This window comes from Leptopilina boulardi, unplaced genomic scaffold, assembly GCF_019393585.1.
Source record: "Leptopilina boulardi isolate dan_hultmark-lab unplaced genomic scaffold, ZJU_Lbou_2.1 LbouV2_367, whole genome shotgun sequence".
In the NCBI taxonomy this organism is placed as follows: domain Eukaryota; kingdom Metazoa; phylum Arthropoda; class Insecta; order Hymenoptera; family Figitidae; genus Leptopilina; species Leptopilina boulardi.
Window position 1 is genome coordinate 2,186,319 of NW_026137937.1, and position 22,856 is coordinate 2,209,174.

Below are 22,856 nucleotides of genomic sequence, written 5' to 3' on the forward strand. Positions count from 1 at the left end.
AATAGTCAATAATTGTAATAATGTACGCGAGGAAAGCCGGGTCATTTTTTTTGTTCTATATGAATCTTTAGTACTTTATTAAATTGTTTGTACACATGATTGATCTAAATTACTGTGATCTCATATAGCCTTCTATTTAAGGATTTGTTGTGATTTAAATAAATCAATTTATAGACTGATTAAACAACTTAATAATTATTTTCAACTCCATGATTTCCAGTTTCCTTATATCGCAATTAAACAAGCTTTAAGGAGATTCTTTCAAAACTAAATAGCCCTCGGAGATCCCTACTTTCAAGTTAAATTTCCATTCAGAAAATGTGAAAAATAACCGTAAAAATAGACCGAGTTCTAAAATGTCTGAATATGAAGAATTCTGTGTCCTTTAAGATACCCTTTTTTACTTTTGCCCTTATCTTTCAAGTACGTGACACCACAAGCCATTGAGGATAGAATCTGCAAAAAGAAACATTAAAATACTGTCAGCGCTGTACTAACATGTAGTTAAATTATTAACCGGTCGGTGATATAGAAAGCTTTAAAAAATTTCATTTTCAAATTTGACAAAAATAAATGTGGCATCGAGACTAAACCTAAAATAATCGAATAACACAAAAATCTTGAAAATATGACTTAGGTATAGTTTTCTAGAACTTGGCGTCGATATGAACGCCAATTTTTCTGACTAATAACATAATTATTATTAATAATCACTTAATTAATAACGAAAACATTTTTGAATGTGAATCAAAATCCCAGCAAATAAACCAATTTCGTTAAACGAAAATAAAATTATTTTTCTATTATTTTCTATAACAAAAATTTTATGATTACAGGTGTGGTTTCAAAATCGAAGGGCGAAATGGCGAAAAACGGAGAAATGTTGGGGTAGGAGTACCATAATGGCCGAGTATGGTCTTTATGGGGCAATGGTGAGACATTCGCTACCGTTGCCGGAAACTATTCTAAAAAGTGCCAAGGAAAACGAGTCAGTTGCACCATGGCTTCTAGGTAAATACACAATTTATATAAAAAATTTTTTATTTTCGCAATTTATGTTTCGCTTCTTTTATTTTTTTTAGTTCTCGAGAGTTTCGAATTAAAATGTTTCAAAAAAAAAATTTTTAATAAAATTTTTTGTGAAACATAAGAAAATCCGGATAGTATATAAAAAAGCATATATTAGTAAAAAAAAAAAATGTGCCAGAAAAATATAAGAGATAGAGATTAACAAAATTAAAAAATGATTAATCTTTCGAAATTCTCGAATCTTTTTCTGTCCATTTCTATCAGCGCAACATTCTAAGTCAAGCAGCTTTAGTCAAGATTTCGAAAATAATCAACGTGAACTGATTGACTGTGGCCCTGTAGGGATGCATCGAAAGTCCATTGAGGCGGCGGAGCATCTGAAATCGGGTGGCGAGGACAGCGGAAATGACCATCCTGAAAGCGGAAGCAGTCCTCACCACAACCATCACCAGGGAGGGCCTACTAGTTCCGAGAGTGGACAGGAGAGTCAAGACGGCATGGGTCCATCATCATCCTCGGGCAAGTATATTTAATTATATTATTAGAAAATTATTATTATTATTATTATTATTATTATTATTATTATTATTCCAAAATTAATCACATGCGTCGACTTTTCATGTATTATTTTTTTCAAAGTCATATTCAAATTTAAGTCTTTTATTTTATTTTTATGTTTTACGTCTATTTTTTCAGTTTATGTAAAATCAAAACTATTATGTTTCAACAATGCCATCATATTATATTTTAATTAAAGTCGTTTCTGATGTCTTTACAATAAGTATTTAGTAAAGATGTACAAAAAATTTGAAAAGTCAACTCCAGACTTATTAAGCATTGTAATTACATTTTTTGACACTCGAAAATTGACAAATTTTAATTTTTAGATCTATTTTTCTTATTGCTACAAAACTTTTAATTTTAAAAGTATAAAGGATTTTTTTTTTCAAATAGAATTTAATTCCAAAGCTACGCACGTTGAATTTGTTTATTCTAATTGAAAATTTATTTTTAATTTTAGGTGGAGTTCAGGATACAGAGCAGCTTAGAAATGAAAGCATCGCGTGTCTAAGAGCGAAAGCTCAACAACATCAGTTGCAGTTAAGTTTGCAACCGGCGTCAGCGCCAGGAAGTACTTCGTATCAAACTACAGCACAACCTAGCACGCTTCACGCCTCTGTGTAAAGAAATTAAAAATTTCTATTTAAAAGTGAATATCTTAACTTCTTGCTTAATAGAATAACTTGTAAACAATTATGTTTTATCAAATTAAGCAAGACGTTAAAGAACTAGATGCCTAAAAGGAAAAAAAGAAATACATTAAAAGTGCAAAAAGCGTTAAACGCAACGTGAAGAAAGCATTTTATTCTCAAAAATTTAGTAAAATTTCCGAACAAGAAAAGTCATTAAACACTATCGATAAAAGTATTAATATACTCTCATATAATGACTATTATATATATATATAAATTTTTCCCCGAGCGATTCGATTGTTGAATGCGTATAATGTGTAAATTTCTCACAAAAAATTAAATTAAAAAAAAAAAAATTGTAAGTAGACGGTTGGTGCTGGTTCACAAAAACCAAATTTTTGAATTCAATATTAAAAAAAAAAAATTTTTTCTCTTCGAATCAGAAAATAATTTTAAAAATAATCCTATTTCATATTTTATACGCAATGAAAAACATAAAGTGGACAATTTGTTTTTTAATTAGAAAATTTTTTTAACTATAGAAAAATAATTTGGCAGCCTTACAGGAATTATTTTCGTATCATTGCGCAAAATATAAACAGGTGTGGTAATAATCGAATTTTGGAAAGTAAAGAAATAAGTCTAATCGACAGCAACGAAATGAAAACTCAGTGTATATATCTGAGACGAAAAAAAATACTGAAATGCATCGACAATTGTAAAATTGAAAAATAAATCGGATCAAAGATTGAAGATAACTTCGGTATTCCGAATATCTATATGTTAATAGCTGACTTACACGTGTAAAAAAAAAGAACTGCGTATAGTTTTTATCTATGAAAACGTGGCAGTAAGTAGTTATTCGTTAATAAAATACAAAAAATTCTCGGTGTCGCAAATCGAAAGGAATTTCTTTAAATACAAAAAAAAAATTTATAAATGAAGCACAACGAGTAATATTTAAACTGAGAATACAATTGAACGATATAGACAATTTTTTTATAAACATATAGTATCAATTACAAATAAAAATTTAATCAAAGATTCTACATAAAATATTTAGTTTTTTTTTTTTAATTTGTAGTTTTATTTTTTTAAGTTTACAAATTTTGAACACTTTTGCATGACTTTAAAAAGTTTGTATGAATAAGTGGGATATAATAATTGACAAATAAAAATCATTTGTTGAAATAAAACAGTTTTTTTTAAATTTTCAAAGTCAAATTACAGGATTATTCGCACTGGAATAAAATAAATATTCTTTTATTGTAAAAATATTTTTAATCTTTAGAAATTTTAATTAAAAATATTTATTTATCTAATTATTTAAATTGATTAATCAAATGGACATTTCTAATCTAAATTATTTAAACAATAAAATTAAAATAAAAAAATATTATTTTTCTACAATTAATAATTTTTTTAAATTATTTTATAAATAATTAAATTTTATAATAAATTAACCATGTAAATATGTTTAAAAATTATTTTGTTTTAATTTAATTTAAAATTTGAAAGATTATTCTATCTGTACAAAAAATTATCATGTTAATTTTACGTGGCTTTTAGCTTAAATAGACGCAGCTTTGTCCATTTTTCCACTCCATTTGCAAACCGAGAATTGTGTAATTTGGAGTCATGCAAAAGTGCTCAATTCGTAAATCGAATTACATTTTCCATTCGCTTTTTGCAACGAGTCATGGATAAAAGCAAATATCGACTTCAGTAACTTCAATGATAACTCGCAACGAAAAACCAGACGTCAGATTTAAGCAGGAAAAAAAACGAAAATTTAAATAAAAGAGAAAACCTAAAAGATACTCAAGCTCACATCGAAAAAAAAGAAAAAAAGATAATTCAAAGGTACCTATTGTGCAACTTTCAACGAAACTGTCGAAGCTTGTAAAGGATAGCGGTAATGGCAAGTGAAAATGAGATGCTGAAACAAAGTAAATATGAATAAATCCGTGCGAGGTGCGAGAGGAAATAATTTGTGAATGAATGTATGTGCGCGCGCGACTATTTGAGGGAATGAGAGAAAGAGAAAAAAATAAATGAAGCGAAAAAAATGAAAGAGAGAAAGAAAGAAAGCGCGACAATTGAAATGAATTTTTAACAAACTTCCTATACCCGAGTACTTAAAGAAACGTAACTGTTGTCAAATGTGCAATATATCAACATAAGTTTTAGATTCATAAGGCATTATACTTTATAAAAATACGAAGGTGGATTAATAGGATAATGACGCTCCTCGGAAATTGCGATATTTTTTTCGAATTTCTATCGTACAAACAAAACAAAAAAATGTGAATTTACAATTTTTACATTCAAATTACACTGAAAGAAAATAATGAACAAATTTTTTTTTTGGAAAAATATTTTATGATTTAAAACATAGATATGAAAGTTAAGAAAAATTTTTCTATAAGAAAATTCTAAACTTTAATATCAAATTTATAAAAAAAATTTGGAAAAAATATTTTAAGTATTACTAAATAATTATAATTTCATTGTAGCTTTTAATAAGTTTTTCTAAAGTTTAGAATTTTTCAAAATAAAAATTACGTTTTTTAGCACATTTTTTCTAAATTATCAAAAAAAAAAACATAAGAATTTATAACATTTTCTTTTTAATAAAAAAGAAATTGTTCTTATTTTCTAAATTTCAAAATTACAAAAATTGCGTATTTATGATATAAAAAAAAATTAAATTGTGCAAAGAAAGATCTCTATAGTTAATATGAAAAATATGAATAAAAATAATTAGCAATATAATCGTGCTATGGAGGTTGCATAATATATTTTAAATGTAATGTACATCCGAAAAGCATCGAATCCTTTTCCTCTCCACTGTATATAAATATTATAAATACGATTATATATATATATATATAAATATAAATCCGATATATGTGGTCGCGTCGCGTTCGGTCGATCGAATTCTTTCTGCGATTTTTTCCATTTTGTCTTAAAAAAAAAAAAAAAAAAAAAAACTGACGCTTTCATCGAATATGAAATTGTCAGTGTCATAATTGTGATAAATATACTTTTTCTATTTTGTGAGAAAAACATGAAAAAAAAAAATTATATAATTAATTATTCTTTTTCGTGTGTGGAATATATAAGGATGTGCAAGAGATCTGTATTTTATAAGAGAATGATATTCGAACGCCTCGACGCGAACAGGCTCTAGATTATACATAAAATATAATGTATAACGCGCTATTACTTAAAAAGAAACTAAACACGAAAAATAACAACCTCATATGTTCTCTAGAACTAACGAAAAAAATAAAATAAAATAAACAAAAAACAAGACAAAAGCACTTTAGATCTCGTTCAGGATTCCGAACGCCCCGAACGCATGCAGTAGTCGGCTAGTGTATTTAAAAAATAAAGTTTCTGAATAATGAACAACAAATATTTACTTGTCTTATTCTAAAACCTTTTCTGAATATCAATTAATTTATATCATAAATTTTTTACTAATTTTATTTACAAATTTTTAATTATAATGCCGTTTAATGAAAATTATGATTCAAATTAATTTATATTTTTCAATGTTTTTAAAACAGAAAAATGAAAGTAATTGATAAAAAGTATCAAATATTTTCATTTGGATAATAATTTCAAATTTCATTTAAAAAAAAAAATAATTTCAACTTGCATTTAGAAAATAAAGTAAATTCAGGGTGTCCAGCAAAAAGTACAAAAAAAATTCTCTAACTTTTCCCTGAAATTCCCTGACTTTTTTCTAACCTATTTCTAACTTTTTTTAAATAAATATTTTATATTAAAAAAATGAAAAGTATCAAATATTAAAGTATTTTTAAGATAATAAAAAACATTTTATTTATTAGCATTATAAACTTTTTCTTAAACTGAAAAATTTTTTAAATTCATAAAAATGTTCATTTTTGGCAAATTTTTAAAAAGTTCCCTGACTTTCAATTAAATTCCCTGACAAAAAAATTTCCCTGACTGCTGGAAACACTGTAAATTATTATAATAATTGTATAAATAATAAATAAATTGGTATATTTACTGATAACATATTATTAAAAATAATAACTCACCGTATATTGTAGACTGTAAATTCCTGATTTATTTTAAAAATACCTTGAAAATTCACACCATGCTCATTTCAGATTCGACAATTATTCAGTTATTTAAAATTAACCTAAAAAAGAGGTTGAGTGTTAGTAAAAAATATTTAGACAGATTGAGAAAAAGCAGAAAAAGAATTTTTCATATTTCTAAATTACTTATAACTTGCTTTATTGTAAATATAATTTATCATAACAAATTATAATGTATAGAAATGGAAAAAATAATATAATAATAATAATAATAATATTATTATTATTTAAATATTTATAATTTATAAAAATATTTTTATATTTATTTCCAATCGGGAGAAAAATGAGGCAAATTAGTTTTTCATATTTTAAAATTATTATTTACAACTTGTTATATAATAAGCTACAATAATTTAGAAATATGAAAAATATTATGAAAAACAAAACAATTTACTTTTACGTATGAAAGAATTTTTCAAATTTTTATAATTCTAAATAATAAAAATTTACTTTTTGACTATAAAAAAGAAAAACTCTTTATATTTTAAAAGAAACCAAAAAGATTTTGTGAAATATATTTTTTATTTTTAAACGTTTATCATAAAAACGTGAATTGCATCGACGTTATAATTATCTGAAAATAATTAATACGATTAACCTATGAAAATAATTAATCTTATTGTTACAATATTCCTTTCGAAACAAAATGTAAAAACATTAAAAAATATCGACAATATGTTTTTACGTTGTAAAATTTATTTTTCGATACATTAAAACAACCAGATACCTATATGCGATTCCGGTCGATGAGCAAAAACGGTAATTTTTTTTAGGTTAAAAAATTTATCAAAAATTACCAAAATTCTTTGAAACTAAGGATTTTATCGCAATTCAATAAAATAAACAATTGATTTTTATGGTTATAAATAACAATAGTCATGAATTATATATAACAAACGTGAAAAAAATTGAGGTCGATTATTCGAATTCTATAATAATTTGGCAACTCTGTCTCAATTACTTGTATACATAATTTTTTTTGCGAATTATAGAACAAATTGAATAAATTATAATTTCATATTTACCTAGTTTATCTCAGCAATAATTTTAATTATTTCTTCCTCAATTGATGGGAATTTATAAAGCAAAACTTCTCTGTTCATGCCAGGGCCTGTTTCATGTTGCTGCCGGTGCCGCCATATTGCCCCTCACGATCTGCAATCCGATATACAAAGGGGGGTGAAAAATCAATAACGGAAATCAATATATATAGATATACATAATATATAGATATTTCATTAACTCAGGTCAAATTAAGATTTAATTTATATATAAATTTAATATTTATTTGAATGAATCTATTCTTTGAAGTGATTAATAAAGTGGAAAAAACTTATGAAGATTCAAATAATATCTGATGGCTTAATAAAAATTGACTTACCAAATTGCTCACAAGTTGTATGAACTCTTGGTATGAACATAAAAGAAAAATTTCCATCTTCCGTTCTGAATTTTTAGTTCCTATTTTAGTTTTAATTCTATATTATAAAGAAAAATATTTCGATAGAATTTGCAAATTTTGGTTCGTGTCAATAGATAAATCAACTTGAAATAAAAACCGCAGTTAAAAGAAGTAATTTTATGAAGCAACGCAAGTTCGTTTCATCAAATCTTTCATTGTGGAGGAAGCCAGGCTGGAGGGCGTTATATTATGTAGAAATTGCTATAAGAATTTCACTTGTCTTATTGTTTTATTTTAATTTCTGGATTGTTATAAAATGTAAAATTCGGAAAATGCAAGTGATTTTTCAGCTTTTGCTTTTTGGAATCTCATAACCTAAAATGTGTGGTACGAACATCTACAATAGGATATTATTACTATTATTATACAAATATTGTTATTTTTTATAATGAATCAAGAGTTTATTAAATATAAATAAAATATTGGTTCTTTTTTATGACGTTGTTTTGTGTATATGTATATATTAATTGATTGTTGACTATTTTTTATTTTTCTTTGACTTGGAGTGATAATTTTTCTCAACTTTTTATTAAAATTTAATAATATTTCAACTCAACTTAATAACATTAAAGTTAGTTAACTATTAATTAATTAAATAATATTCAAATTTGTTAATGAATTTTTTTTTTATTAAATTCAGATTTTTAGATATGTTACATAATTGGAAGAAGCTGCGGAAGTATCAGGCGGAGATGATAGTGAGTCAATCTGCAGGTGATCTGTAAGTCATTTGATTTAAATATCTCGTACTCTTAATTTGAAATCAGTAATATACATAAATTCCACTGTTTTTTGATTTTACATTATTTTTTAATATGAAAATCCCATATTAGTTTACGTTTAAAGAATTTGAAATTACAGAATTGAAACGTTTTGTCTTTTTTGTTCGCAAATAAAATAAATTTTTGCTTTAAAATTTGTTCCTACTTTAAAAAAAAATTTATAATTATTTCATTAATTTAACAAAAAATTTTTTTTTTAATAAATTAGGATCACAAGTAACACTTCATTTTGATTTGTCGTACATATATTTTTTATATATTAATTATACATATGATAGCAATTGTTCAGGAATATATTAATCGATTATACATTCCAATTAAAGAATTTATCAGAATGACGTAACTATATAATATATATATATCGAATATTTACAAAAGTACAAAATCTTAAATACATACAAAACATGAACTTCTTTACAGTGATTATAGAAGTCTCTCTACACACAAATATATAATATATAGACTATTTGATAAAAATTTCGGAAATTTGCTTTATATAATTAAATCACACTGCAAGAAGTCTTAGTTTTTTTTTTTTAATTTATATACCAACCCCCTTGTACAAAGAAATACAAAAATCAGACTTAAATTGACAATTGGATCAATGTTAAAAATATCAATATAGGCCCTTTTTGATTATTTGTTTCTGTTGAACTTTCGCTATCAAATAACAATTATATAACTCTAAATTGATATACATAAAAATCAAAAATTCTATTTCATTTTCTTCAAGACAAATTTTTATTTTGCACCTATTTTTATATATTAAGTCTGTCACAGTAACTTTTTTAAATTAAAAATTTTTTCCTTAATTTTCAAGATATTTGAATGAATAATTTAGATTTTAATTAATTTGATATTGTAAAGGTACATAATGACTATATATACAAAAATTAAATTATCACGTTATTAAATTCTCGATTTAAAGAAAAAATTCTCACTAATTTAAAACAAAAAAATTATATATATATATTTTTTTTAATTGTATAGTCTCTCTTGTTCCCACGAATTTTTAATTTTTGTAGAAACAATATGCGAATTATTTCTTAACGTGTTTCTATACATATATATCTAAAATTTACGAGCAACTAGAGTTTGCATTCGATTTTTTTTCTACAATACAATCGTTTATTCAGAGTCATTCAATAACATTCACTCGATCTCTAATATTTTTTTTCTTCATTTTTTCTCGATCTACTTTATCTTTACGCTTTCTTAATATTTCTCAATATTAAATTCAGTCCAAAGCTTTATATATATTTATTTATTTTTTTAATTCAATATTGTGATACGTCTTTTGTTTAACAACTATATTTCACCAACTTGTATTTTTATCTTGTGCTTAATTTATTTTCTTCTTAAATACAAGATAAAAATACAAGTCAATATGCTCTTTAACAGCCTATGGAATAGTTCTGAAATCTCATCAGGTATATTTTACCCTTAAAAAAAAAAGAATTTCAATCTTTGTCTTGGCACTAGAAGTTCATTTCACTTTTTTTTTTCTTTTAAAATAAAATTAATTTTTTTTCTTACGAAACAGAATTTCTTTTTTTTTCATTTTATATTTCATAATGAAATAAAATTCATTTGTAATTAATTGAGAATTACAATTAAATATGAGATTCAAACACTGTATAAATAATGAAATGAAAAATCTGTTCGTGTGAAATTAAATGGATATTTAGTGCCGTTCCCGAGAATCTTCCCTATGGGCACTATGTCTACGTACTTCTTGACTACTCGGTGTAACAGGTCTACGCTTAGATCTTTTGAATTTTGCAATATCTTCACCAAAAACATCTCCCGTTCGTAATGCTGAAATCAAATCGTCAAATTCTCCTTTATTATCGCCCTGACCATTTGTATTTGCTTCGTTCTTCTTGTTGATAGAGATGCTATTTAAAATTCCTTCTCGAGAATTCTTTCGTTCCATGGTGCGTTTTTTTAGCTGAAAAAAAATATTACACAATTATTAAAAAAAAAAAACAGTAATTATAATTTTTATTACAAACGATAATTAAAATCATTAGTATTAAATCAATACTATTAATTAATATATTCGAAAATATTAAAATTTTTAAAATCGTATTTTTTCTTTTCTACTTCTTTCTTTATTTTTTCTTAAATATAATAAATACCTCTTGCTCCTGTTTTGCCCTACGCTCATCTTCCTCAACTTTTTTTCGCATATTTTCTACATCTTGTCTGGCTTCGGCCAAAGCTTGTAAGAAATTTTCGAAAATTCCAAAAAACTCGTCAGGTTGAACTCCAGCTGAATCTTCACCAAAGAGTCTTACAGCTCTGTCAAACTGTAAAAAAAATTAATATAATTAATTATAAATCACCCATAATTATCTTTATCTTCTTAATTATTATGGTTTTATTAATTCATTTTTACTAATCATTAAGGGATTTCAATTTTTTTATATTATATGTTATATAATTTTGAAATTAAGATTTTAAGATTTTGTAAAATTAAAACAATTTGGAATTATTTGATTAGTTTCTATAATTATAATTCAATAGATATGGAGTTAATTTATCCTTAATTTAAAAAATATTAAAATTTGTTGAATTATGTAAATCCTCATTAAAAGGAGAATCTTTTTAAAGTTTAAAACTTTCTTCTGACCAAGCAATTAAAAATGGTTAAACCAACTCTATCATGTCGAATTAATAAATAAATAAAAAAAAAAAAATAAAAAAAAAAAAAGAAACATTTCAATAATATAAATTTATACAGTTGGGTATTTAATAACCGGAAAACCCGAAAAATACGCGAGAATTTTAGTAAAAATATGTGTTTACAATAATTTCGCTTTTTATAGTAAACTCTATTTTTCCCCCTCACATTCACTTTTTTGAAATTTTTAAAATTTATTTATTTTTACAAACAGGAAAAAAATTCTCGATTTTTTAATCAAATTCTCGTTTTTTTTTTTGAAATTCCCCCTATCATCAATATTTTTTTCAATTCTTCTTTTTCTATAACCTTTTATTTTCTTAAATTAAAATTTTTCCATTTTCCAAATTTTAAGTTTTTTAAAACAATTTTTCCCTCAAATTTTCCTTCTTTTTTTTGAAATTCATAAAATTTATTCATTTACTTTTATTAACTGGCTCAAAATTCGCAAACTTTTCTGGTAAATTTTCTTTTTTTTTTTTGAAATTTCTAAACTTCTCTTGTTTTTAAAAATTTTATCAAAATTCACCTTTTTTGTAATTTTTTAAATTTCTTATATTTTAATTTTAATTTTGGATTATTAATAAAAATTGAAGTAAAAAACTGTAATTTTTATTAATGTAAAATGAATCGGGAAAAACTGAGAATTTGTTTCACCAAAATGTAAAAAAAAAAAAAAAAAACCCTGTTTATTACTAAAAATATATGTTTAAAAAGTTTTATTTTTTTAAAGTGAAGTTGTTTTTAGAAGTTGAATTTAAAAGAAAAACTATAATATTATTTTGTCAATATAAATTTTAAATAAAAAAAATATATTTTAAAATGGATATATATTTTCTTACTCTTGTTTTCATGTCTTGGAACAAATCCTCAGACTCTGCGAGTCTGCAGGTGGCTTGAGCTTGAAAATCGCGCATTGCTGGTAAAAACATATCTCCTTGGAGTACTTGAGATTGACCGCGATGGAATTCTGTAATAAAATATAAAATATAAATTAAATTATTTTCATAATTTTATTTATTTAAAAATATTCTAAAATATTCTTTTACGTTTTTTAAAAATGCAATATGTATAATATTTCAATAAACGAATTTTCAAAAATTGAATATTATGCTGAAAAATATTAGAGAAGCTCAAAAATTTATCTCAAAATTAATTTTCAAAATAATAATTTTATATCTAAGACAAATCAAATCAAAATTTTGATAAAACAAAAATTATCCAAAATAATTTTAGGACCAAATAACATTTTTCCACAAAATTTATCAATTAATTATGTTTTTTTTGACAATATTTCCCTTTTTAATTTCGAACAACTGTTTTCGCAATTTTTGAACGTTCCTGTTAATATTTTTCTCAATATTCGAATTTCTAAAACAATTTTAAAAATGTTTTTACACAATTTTTGGTGCATAAATTTTAATTTAGAAAATTTTTAAGTTTTTTTTTAAGTCGGGAGCAAATTGTAAATTTTATTACAAATAAATTTTATTTTCAAATTTTAATGGCCACCCTTTCAATTTCATTAGATAATACTGATTAATATTTGTGTTTTAGTAATTAAATTTTGTTAACATTAATTATTAATAAAGCTAACTTTAGGTTGAAATAATTTTTTCGCTCATATTAGTAAAATATTTACCAATTTCTCGCTGTACGTCTTGCAAGCCATTTTTCAAATTAGCAACTTCTCTTTGAAGATCGGCCATGCTCACTCGGGCAGCGGTCCTCACATGGGGCATGTCTTCCTCAATATCCAATACCTCTCTAAATCTGGTTTCCAACATTTGAACTAAATAATGAAGTAGAGTTGTTCCTTTTGAACACGAAGATTTCGTATCAACTAATCTATTCAAGGAAGCTAATCTAAATCCACAAGCATTTCCTCGGGCATTTCCGCGATTTACATAATTTCCTAAAGCCAAAACAAGTTCCAAGATTTTCCTAAGCCTCCGGGATCTTGCAACCTGTCGACTAGCTTCAAGAACAGCTCGCATTCTTGGCGTCAGCTCAGATATACTGGCGGAGAACTTCTTTTTATAGTGCAACGATCTTAGCCTTTGCTCGTAATGAGGAACTCTGAATAACAAAAAAAAAATTAAAAAATTAACATTTTCAATTTGCAGATTAATAATTGAAAATTTTAATTAGAAAATTAATTTCCAAACATCAAGAAATAATTCATTATTATTATTTTATAATAATTTTTTCAAAATGACTAAACTTACTTTGATATTTGGTACAAGAAGCAATCAGCTCTACTTTGAAGTTCTTTTTGGTTCATATCCAAAAGAGCAGCTTCTTCTGATGAGGGAATGTATTTTAATAATTGTTCAACCATATCAATATGCAAAATATTTTGTTGATCCATTGATAAAATAGTTCTTGTAATTTCATTATCAGACATTTTTAATTTAGACAATAAAATTGTACAATTTTGTGCTCTTCGGGAATCAATAACTGACATTGTCTTCTTATTTTTGCCAAGATTTCGTAAATCTTCAATAGATCCTTCAGTTGATACACCATTCTTTTGATATGCGCAGAAAATTTTATCAATTGATTCTAAATCCATGATATTATAGAGTTTTGAATCATCCAATTCAGACCAAATGGTTCCTTGTAATTTTTGCTCTGGTATTTTGGACCAATTGAAAGATTTCAAAGGATTACTGGGTTGGGGAACATTTTTAACTATTCCCACCTGATAAACAAAAAGTAAGGAATTATTAATTTAATTTTCATCTATTATTCTTTAATTTAATAAATATCAGTCAGAGATTTCACTGAAAAAAAGATTATTTTTTCACAGATAAGTGAAATAAATATTTATAATACCTTCATTGGAGGTGGTGCAGCAGGCATCAAACAAGGTGGAGGTGGTGGTGCCAAAGGAGGTGGAGGCGGTGGTGGTGGAGTTGGTTTAGCCTCAACCTTTTGAATTATTTCGTCCTCGACTATTTTTATTGTTGCTTTGGCATCATCTGGTAGGCTTCCGGAAGCGACTAATTGCTCCAGACGTTTCCTCTCAGATTTTTCATTATTCACTTGACGAGATAGTGCTTCCATGCTATCTTGCAATTCCGAAATTCTTTGCTTTGTTTCGATATGCATTGACGTTTCTTTCTCCAATCGTTCCTTTACTCTTGCTAAACTCGCTTCCATATCTTCCTAAATTCATTAAATAACAATATTTAGCATTCGATATTTCTCAGGTTATTTTTTTTCTATATTTGAAAACTTAATTTTTAAAATAAATTTTAAAGTATAGGAAAATAAAAAAATTATTAAGATTTTAATGAACATGAAAATAGAATAATAGTTTTGGAATTTTTTTTTTCTCGTTTTAATTAATGAACTAACTTTTTCCTGTGTTCTGATATCTAATTCTTGTTCCTTTTTTGCTAGTCTCGATGACATTTCGGAATTTTCTCGCTCCAATTCCTCAGCTTTTTTTCGAGCTGCTACGAGTTCCTCTTCTTTTGCGAGAAGATGAACAATTTCCTTAACGTTAATTTCGATTGGAGCCACATCGGGATTTCTAGTTGTTCCCGCTTCATTTCCTTCGGATTGAAGAACAATTTGTTGTACTATTCTATCAAATAGGAGCCAGTGTTGCGGATAGGAACCATAGTCCACTGTAATTGATTATGAAAAATTTTTAATTAGAAATTAGTAAATATTAATTGATTAAAGAAATAATTTAAAATAAGATATGTAATAATGTCACAGAAAGAAATAAAATTCGAAAAATACTCACAAGGTAGTAAAATACAATGCTCCAATAAACTCAATAAATGAGGATAAGCAGCAGTGTGACTTAATTTTCGTCTCAAGAGATCAAACATAGCTGTAGCGCTTTTTGTATCAACATGCTCCTTTTCAAATTTTCTCGCTAATTCCTTTTCATCTTCATTTCTTACCATTTCAAAAAAATCTAAATGCCTATCTAGAGTTTCATTTTCATATTTTCTAAGTTTTTCAATAATCGGTTGAATGCCAAGCATCAATAATTCATATCTCAAATGTAATCGAAATTCTAATGTCACTTGTCCCGGTCCATAATTAAGGACAGCATTTATAAATGACATTATTGCTGTTTTTAAGGATAAATTATCTTTATAAATTCCAAAATTCTTATCTAAATCGTTGATAATACTTTGAAATCTTGCTCTTTCCGAGTGATATTGTTGAAAATGAAGCATGGCTTCAAGAACTTTACGATGACCACCAGGAACAAGACAAACAGCACCGAGAATTTCGAGAACTGCAATTTTTGTCTTGATATTTTCAGTCGCCAGCGACTGAGATATTGTATTGATGGCTGTTGGATGAGCTAAAACGTGTGCCCTTCCATTCTGAAATTAATGTTTTTCATTTTTAATGAAAAAAAAAGTAGAGAAATACAATTTTATGAATCTCTTTTGAGAGTTTTTCAAAATTGAGAATTTCCAAGAACTTTTCTTACCGAGTTGTTCATCAAAGCTTTTAGACATCCTATCACACTAGTATGAAGATTACTGTTCCCTGCGTCTGGGTCCATTGTTCCCAAAACTTGTAAAAGTGAATTTAAACCATCTAATTCTATAAATCTAAGAACAAAACTGTGAGGCTGAGTTCTCAGGGCAGTTTTTAATGCTTCGACCTGTCGCATTTGATTTGAAATTTCTTCGCCTTCCTCTGGAAATGGTGCCTGTAGAAAAATAATAAATTCCCGATTTTAGAAAAAAAAAATTTATATAGAATTTTCAATTATTTTTCTCATTGAAGAATAATTTTTTATTGCTTAGATTTTGTTTTTCAACTATCTCACTTTTTGAACATTTTTTAATTTTAATATACAATAAATGTCGAAGATTAAAATCTGTTTTCAGACGAAAAAATAATGTCGTTTAGTTTAGTTTTTATTTTTTTAATATTTCAAATTTTCTTATTATAATTCATCAATTAAAATTATTTATTTAAAATAATAAACCAAGTGTGGAAATTTATTTGTCAAAAAGTATTTATTGAGCTACTATAGTTTTTTTTATCAGCAAAAAGTGAGTTAGTAAAATCTATTTTGAAAAAAAAATTAGAATTGCAAATGAGCAAGTTTTGAAACTTACACTTGCTATAATTCGAACTCTCTCGATATAATCTTCAGGATCACCACTAAGGTCAGTGGTTCTCATTCCTCCATTTTCGAGGGTGCCGTTACTCTTTCTGGAACAGTAGATCTGCCACTTCTTATTTGCCGGAAGTGCAAGTACGGCTTGTCTGTTTGCTTGAGTCAGGTCCAGTTCATCAACAAGCTCCAAAAACATCTTGTTCAATTCCTCTTCTGATGGCATTGGTAAAGTTGGTGTCATCGCTTGAAGCGTGAGTGTGCCCGTCTGTTCCACAACGCAGTAGGTGATTTCCGGTGGTTCATCATCCTGACAAGAAGAATTAAAATTAATCAATTAACAATCTAAATCAAATACTGAGGAATTTTAATCTCTCGCTTCAAGATCTTAATCTTAATTTAATAATTAAAAAATTAGTAACAAGCTTCTTCTTTGAGAACATGAAAGCTTTCACTTCTATTATAGAGGCTTAATTCCAATTAGTATATAGTACAGCGCTCAAAGTATTTTAATGTTTCTTTTTGCAGATTCTATCCTCAATGGCTTGTGGTGTCACGTACTTGAAAAATAAGGGCAAAAGTAAAAAAGGGTATTATGAAGAACACAGAATTCTTCATAGTCAGACTTTTTAGAATATTTTAATTTATTGGAAAAATTTTATTACAAAAAATTTAGTTGTATTTTTTTATTTAACTTGAAAGTAAGAATCTCCGAAAGCTATTTAGTTTGAAAGAATCTCATTGAAGCTGAAAATTTGTTATTAAGGTAAATATTTTAATTTATTGGAAAAATTTTATTACAAAAAATTTAGTTGTATTTTTTTATTTAACTTGAAAGTAAGAATCTCCGAAAGCTATTTAGTTTGAAAGAATCTCATTGAAGCTGAAAATTTGTTATTAAGGTAAATATTTGAATTTATTGGAAAAGGCTGCCGAAGCTGTCACTTTGTTCTGTTTGCGTGTCGTTATTCGAGGGGAAAAATGTGTAGCGTTCGTGTAGTGTTCTCTGTTCAAAAATTGTTATAAATTAACTGGTCCAACACTATTCTTGGCATTTCGTTTTTGAAAATTTTTAAATGTAATTATTTGGAAATTATTGTCAGTTTATTCTAATTTTATGCACTGAAAGAAAAATTTATTTGATTCAAATAATTCGTTACTTGATTATTATCGAATAAATATTTATTTGTATCAAATAATTATTATTTGAGTCAATTAAATGGTATTTGTTTTAAATACAGAAAACAATTTATTTAATTCAAGTATATATTATTTGGTTCAAGTAAATATTTATTTGATAATAGTCTAGTAATCAAGTATTTGAATCAAATAGATTTTTTTCAGTGTGTTTAAGTACAAAATAAATACTAAATAAAAATTTTATAAAATATATTTTAATTAATTAAAAATGACGTTGTCAGGATTAAAAATTTTTTAATTGAAGAATTGAGTAATATTTTTAAGTCATTAATAACATTGATGATTTAAACAAGAACAAATAGAATTTCTCGTAACCTTATTATTATTATTATTATTATTATTATTTTTGTTTTTTTGATAAGGGAATTTCTTTCCTCAACAACAAAACAATTTTTCGTTGGGCGTTATGAAATAAATCCGAGAGGATAATCGACAGAAGAGACCAAGAATAAATCAATATGCAACCTCAAACTAACCACAAATATGACAAAAGAAATTGTTAAGAAAATTCTAAAAAAAATAATTGAAAAATCTTGTTAAAAACGTGTTTGAATAATGAGCTTATTTGCTTGGTCGTTGAATTAGATTGATTTTTAAATGCTCTTTGAGAAAAGTAAACTTGAAACTTGGTGTACACACGGATTTAAGTCTATAGAAGGCGACAATATAATTAAAAATTAAAAAATCATTAATTGAAGAGCTCGACGGAATAACGATCTATGGCACAATTGAAAAGTTTGGTTATGAGCTTTCAAAAAACGTAAATTTTCATGAAATTGGTAATAAGTATATGTAAATTGTTATATATTACACACTTAGTAACTATTTTTAATTCTATTAGTAATAATAATTCGCTTACAGTTGTTATCAATTTAATAAAAAATTTACGTTTTTTGAAAGCTCATAACCAAACTTTTCAATTGTGCCATAGATCGTTATTCCGTCGAGCTCTTCAATTGTTTAATTATTTTTTAATATAAATAAAGAACTATCAGAAATCACGTTTTCTTACATTCGGTGACAAAATTTTTTTAAAAAGCGCTAATGCATTTTAATACCACTTATATTTTTAATTTAATTAGCATCAACAAGCTTCAGTCGGTAAATGTTAAAATTTCACACAAAAAAATTTATTTGATTCAAATAAATCCGTGACTTGACAATTATTAAGTATCAAATAAATTATTTTCTGTATAAATATATATTTTAAGTAATATATTATTTTAATAGTTAACAATAATAATTAATTAATTTTTAATTAAAATTAAATTATAATTTAATTAAATAAAATATTAAAACTGAAAAGTTTTTAAGAAAGCTTTTAAGAAAGCGGTGACGCTCTATATACCGTGCAGCTCGCGCTTTCTTAAAACTTCAATATTTTCCAAAGTTTCCAATGAATCGGCTTAAAACTTTTCAAAAACCTTCCTTATACATTAATAAACAAATGTCTTACTGGAAGTTCGTTCAACTGTAAACTTCCCTGCAGAATTTTTGTCACCAAATGTAAGAAAACGTGATTTCCGACAGATCTCTATATTTAGATTAAAAAATTATTAAACAATTAATGATTTTTTAATTCTTTTTTATATTGTCGCCTTCAGTAGACCCAAATGCATACATCATATTTCAATCAAATTCGTTAAGATTATGTTACTGTTGTTATTTTACATGTAAATATTCTCCGAAGGTTTTCTCGCAAAATACTTGAAAGATTAAGCTCAAATTTTATGGTGAACTTAAAAATAGTATAAAGAATTGCTGTTATGTATTAACTTATCAAAAAAAAATTATTTTTAAAAAATTAGAATATTTGAGGAAAATTTAATATAACGGCAATTCGATTTTAGTCATTTTCTCAAATATACCATTTTTTAGGAATAAATTTTTTGATGAAATATTAATGTATACTCTAGCAAATAATAGCGAGATGCCTTATATTATTTTTGAAATTTCCACAAATTTTTAGCTTAATCTATCAAGTAAATATTTTGCGAGAAAACCTGCGGAGAAAATTTATACATATATGACAAATAACAAACCACATGACCTTAATAATTATAATAAAAAAATACAATTATTTATGTTTTAAAATTGAATGAAAATGAATAAAAATTTCTTAGTTAATCGAATAACAAATGATTATTTTAAGGGGATATTTAAGATTCATGGAGTTAAAATATATACGAGAGAAAGAAACCCATTAGAATGTTTTCTTTTGTTAATTTAGCTTTTAAATTAAGTGGAAATAATTGTTTTTTGAAAGAAAGTCATTGTTTGACCCTGTTCTCCCTATCAAAATTAAGATATCTTTACGGAAATTGCACAAGGACTTAGAAGTTGTTTCGTTAAGTATATATAAATATATATAATTATATATATTGAGAATTTCACCGCGCACGAGACAATGCAGAGAACGATGTCCGTCACTTGGTCAGTGTGCCGATTACTCCCACTGGGAGGAAGGTCTCGGCCTCAAGCGTAAAGTGCGACCAAGCCATATTGGCATTGCAGTTTACATAGCCGGCGACATGCACCGTGCCAACAAAATCAACACCAAAGGTCAGGGGACTGGCTTCGGGGCGCTGGATTCCTAAGTTACTTTCACACGTGACTGCAGGAAATCACCTCTATTCACATATAGCACCATCGATTTATTATCTGGCGTGAACATTATTTCGAACTCGCGCGCGGTAATCAATAGTACCTATATACAGTATAATAAAAGCCTATACCTGCAATTGTTTTTTCTTCTTTGTTTTTTGTTTTTTTTTTTGGGAAAAATTTTACCAAGTTCTTCATGCAATATATATATATATATAGTAGTTTGAACGCACATACAGCAGCAGGTGCATTCCTGACAAATAAGTCAAGAGTGGAATTGCTTGTGCATAGAATTTAAATCCTGTATGCAAATTGCGTATACTTTAAAGATATGAGAGGGAGAGAGGGAATACAAAGTGGAAAAAAAATATTTCAATTGCTCCTTCAGGCATTTTCAACTTTTTTTTTTTTTTTTTGCAAATTCTAAGAAATTTCAGAATATTTATATATATTATATATACTGAAAAAAAGTTCTAGCAGAAGTTACTAAATGTATCTGGTTTTTAAAAATGACTAGTTATTTTAACAAGAAAAAATAGTTAATATGACTAGACAGTTCCAGTTAAATAATTGAAAAAAAACTACAAGTTACATATATTTAGAATTTTTTTTACTATCATAGAAAAATTTTCTGGACGTTTTTTAAAAATTATTTTTTTCCGACTATTTTTTTTGTAGTCATCAGCGGACCCGAAAAAGGGTTATTTTTCAATTTTAACCCGAAAAAGGGTTATTTTGCAATTTTATCCCGAAAAAGGGTTATTTTGCAATTTTTTAAGAATTTTTTGATTTTTTCAATTTTTTATTATTATTTTTTATTATTTATTGTTGTTTTTTCAATTTTTAGTTAGTAACCTATAATATTGTGTCTAATTTTAAGTGTCATTAAAATCAAATGTTTTTAACTTAATAATTTTAACATTTCTTAATTTAAAACGAAACATCTTCTATTATATTAAGTTAACAAATTTCGAAAAACGACACCGTCCTTGAAAAATCTATTTTCAATTATTTTCAAATAAATCAAAATACTTTGCATATATGCTTTTAGAAAATCTTACAAACTATTTTTATGTAACATCTTTTTTCAATTTTAAGATAAATTTTATACAATATTAATAAGATATTAATTTAAAACATAAATTATATATATAGGGTAACTGCACCAGTGGTGGATCATGCACCAGTGGTGGATCAACTGCGAGAAAAATGGTCATTTGTGTTTACACGTTTGTAAGTAAATGAACCGCAAGTGTCGGTAATTGTTAAGAAAGTTATACAGATCAATATTACAATTTAAAAAAATTTTTAAATTCATCGCGAAGAAAGCAGGACAACAATTACTAAAGTGGTGACAGAAAACAAGAGTTTTCCTTAGCATGTAAGTTAAGAGTATATTTTGGAATAGAAAGCTTTGGAGCCATTTTAGGACAATTTTTAATTCTTTTCACAATAGGAGGCATTTCGTTTTATCCCCATAGAGCCCTGAGAACAATATTTACGTCTTTAAGTAGCGCGTGTCCATTGTTTTGGGGTGATCCACGACTGGAACAAAAAAAGTAACAAAATCTAGTGGTGGATCAGTCCTACTTTTCGCCTGTTGACGCATTGTTTTATTGAAAATTTTATGAGTTAAATTTTAGTTAACACTAAATCAAATGTTTATTAATTGTTAACACCTGGGGGTCGATTACGTAACTTTCCCACTTCCCACATCTCACTTCCCACATTTTACATCCCACATCTCACTTCCCAAATCCCACATCTCACTTCCTACATTTTACATCCCACTTCCCACATTTTACATCCCACATCCCACATTTCACATCTCACTTCTCACTTCCCATATTTCATATCCCACTTCCCATATTTCACATCTCACTTCTTACTTCCCATATTTCATATCCACTTCCCACTTCCCATATTTCACATACCACATCCCACTTCCCATATTTCACATTCCACATCTCACTTCCCACATTTCACATCCCACTTCTCACATTTCACTTTTCACACTTCACATCTCACATTGTACTTTACACTTTTCTTATCACGCTTCCCACCTTTTATATCCCACTTCTCACATCTCTCCCATTTCCCACAAGATGTTGGATGTGGGAAGTGGTATGGAAAATGTGGGAAGTGAGATGTGGGAAATGGGATGTGGGAATTGAGAAGTGGGATGTAAAATGTAGGAAGTGAGATGTGGGATGTAAAATGTGGGAAGTGAGAAGTGGGATGTAAAATGTGGGAAGTGAGATGTGGGAAATGGGATGTGGGAATTGAGAAGTGGGATGTAAAATGTAGGAAGTGAGATGTGGGATGTAAAATGTGGGAAGTGAGATGTGGGATGTGGGAATTGAGAAGTGGGATGTAAAATGTAGGAAGTGAGACGTGGGATGTAAAATGTGGGAAGTGAGATGTGGGATGTAAAATGTGGGAAGTGAGAAGTGGGATGTAAAATGTAGGAAGTGAGATGTGGGATGTAAAATGTGGGAAGTGAGATGTGGGATGTGGGAAAGTTACGTAATCGACCCCCTGATTTCAAATTGTTAAATTTTTGTTGAATTAACCCTCTCCCTGTCCTGGGTTATCCCCACTCTAACGCTATAGAATGTATTTCCCATAGTCCCCACCAGGCGACCGAATTGTCG

General features: G+C 26.7%; 2 protein-coding genes and 1 long non-coding RNA gene across 11 annotated transcripts in view; 1 reads left to right on the forward strand and 2 right to left on the reverse strand.

Moving 5' to 3' along the window:
• Window positions 1-5,620, forward strand: part of LOC127287042 (visual system homeobox 2-like) — a 101,499-nt gene extending 95,879 nt beyond the window's left edge. For 2 of the 4 annotated variants that reach the window (XM_051313756.1, XM_051313758.1), the window contains exons 4-6: window positions 837-1,011; window positions 1,372-1,548; window positions 2,051-5,620. In XM_051313756.1, the coding sequence (XP_051169713.1) occupies window positions 837-1,011; window positions 1,372-1,548; window positions 2,051-2,214 (516 nt within the window). In that variant the 3' untranslated portion in view covers window positions 2,215-5,620. Of the gene's footprint in view, window positions 1-836; window positions 1,012-1,293; window positions 1,549-2,050 lie in introns of all 4 variants that reach the window. The other 2 variants (XM_051313754.1, XM_051313755.1) reach the window with 1 other exon arrangement.
• Window positions 59-7,499, reverse strand: LOC127287053 (uncharacterized). The gene is made up of 3 exons (XR_007843831.1): window positions 7,387-7,499; window positions 6,299-6,402; window positions 59-456 (listed from the first exon to the last, which is right to left on the reverse strand). It is a non-coding gene; the product is annotated as an uncharacterized LOC127287053 (long non-coding RNA).
• Window positions 7,500-8,430: 931 nt separating this feature from the next.
• The window catches only part of LOC127287031 (disheveled-associated activator of morphogenesis 1), a 115,519-nt gene continuing 101,093 nt past the window's right edge, over window positions 8,431-22,856 (reverse strand). For all 6 annotated transcript variants that reach the window (XM_051313736.1, XM_051313737.1, XM_051313734.1 and 3 more), the window contains exons 3-12: window positions 16,400-16,708; window positions 15,760-15,984; window positions 15,052-15,649; window positions 14,655-14,929; window positions 14,130-14,462; window positions 13,520-13,995; window positions 12,934-13,370; window positions 12,134-12,261; window positions 10,747-10,917; window positions 8,431-10,556 (exon numbers count right to left, since the gene is read on the reverse strand). In XM_051313736.1, the coding sequence (XP_051169693.1) occupies window positions 10,290-10,556; window positions 10,747-10,917; window positions 12,134-12,261; window positions 12,934-13,370; window positions 13,520-13,995; window positions 14,130-14,462; window positions 14,655-14,929; window positions 15,052-15,649; window positions 15,760-15,984; window positions 16,400-16,708 (3,219 nt within the window). In that variant the 3' untranslated portion in view covers window positions 8,431-10,289. The remainder of the gene's footprint in view (window positions 10,557-10,746; window positions 10,918-12,133; window positions 12,262-12,933; window positions 13,371-13,519; window positions 13,996-14,129; window positions 14,463-14,654; window positions 14,930-15,051; window positions 15,650-15,759; window positions 15,985-16,399; window positions 16,709-22,856) is intronic.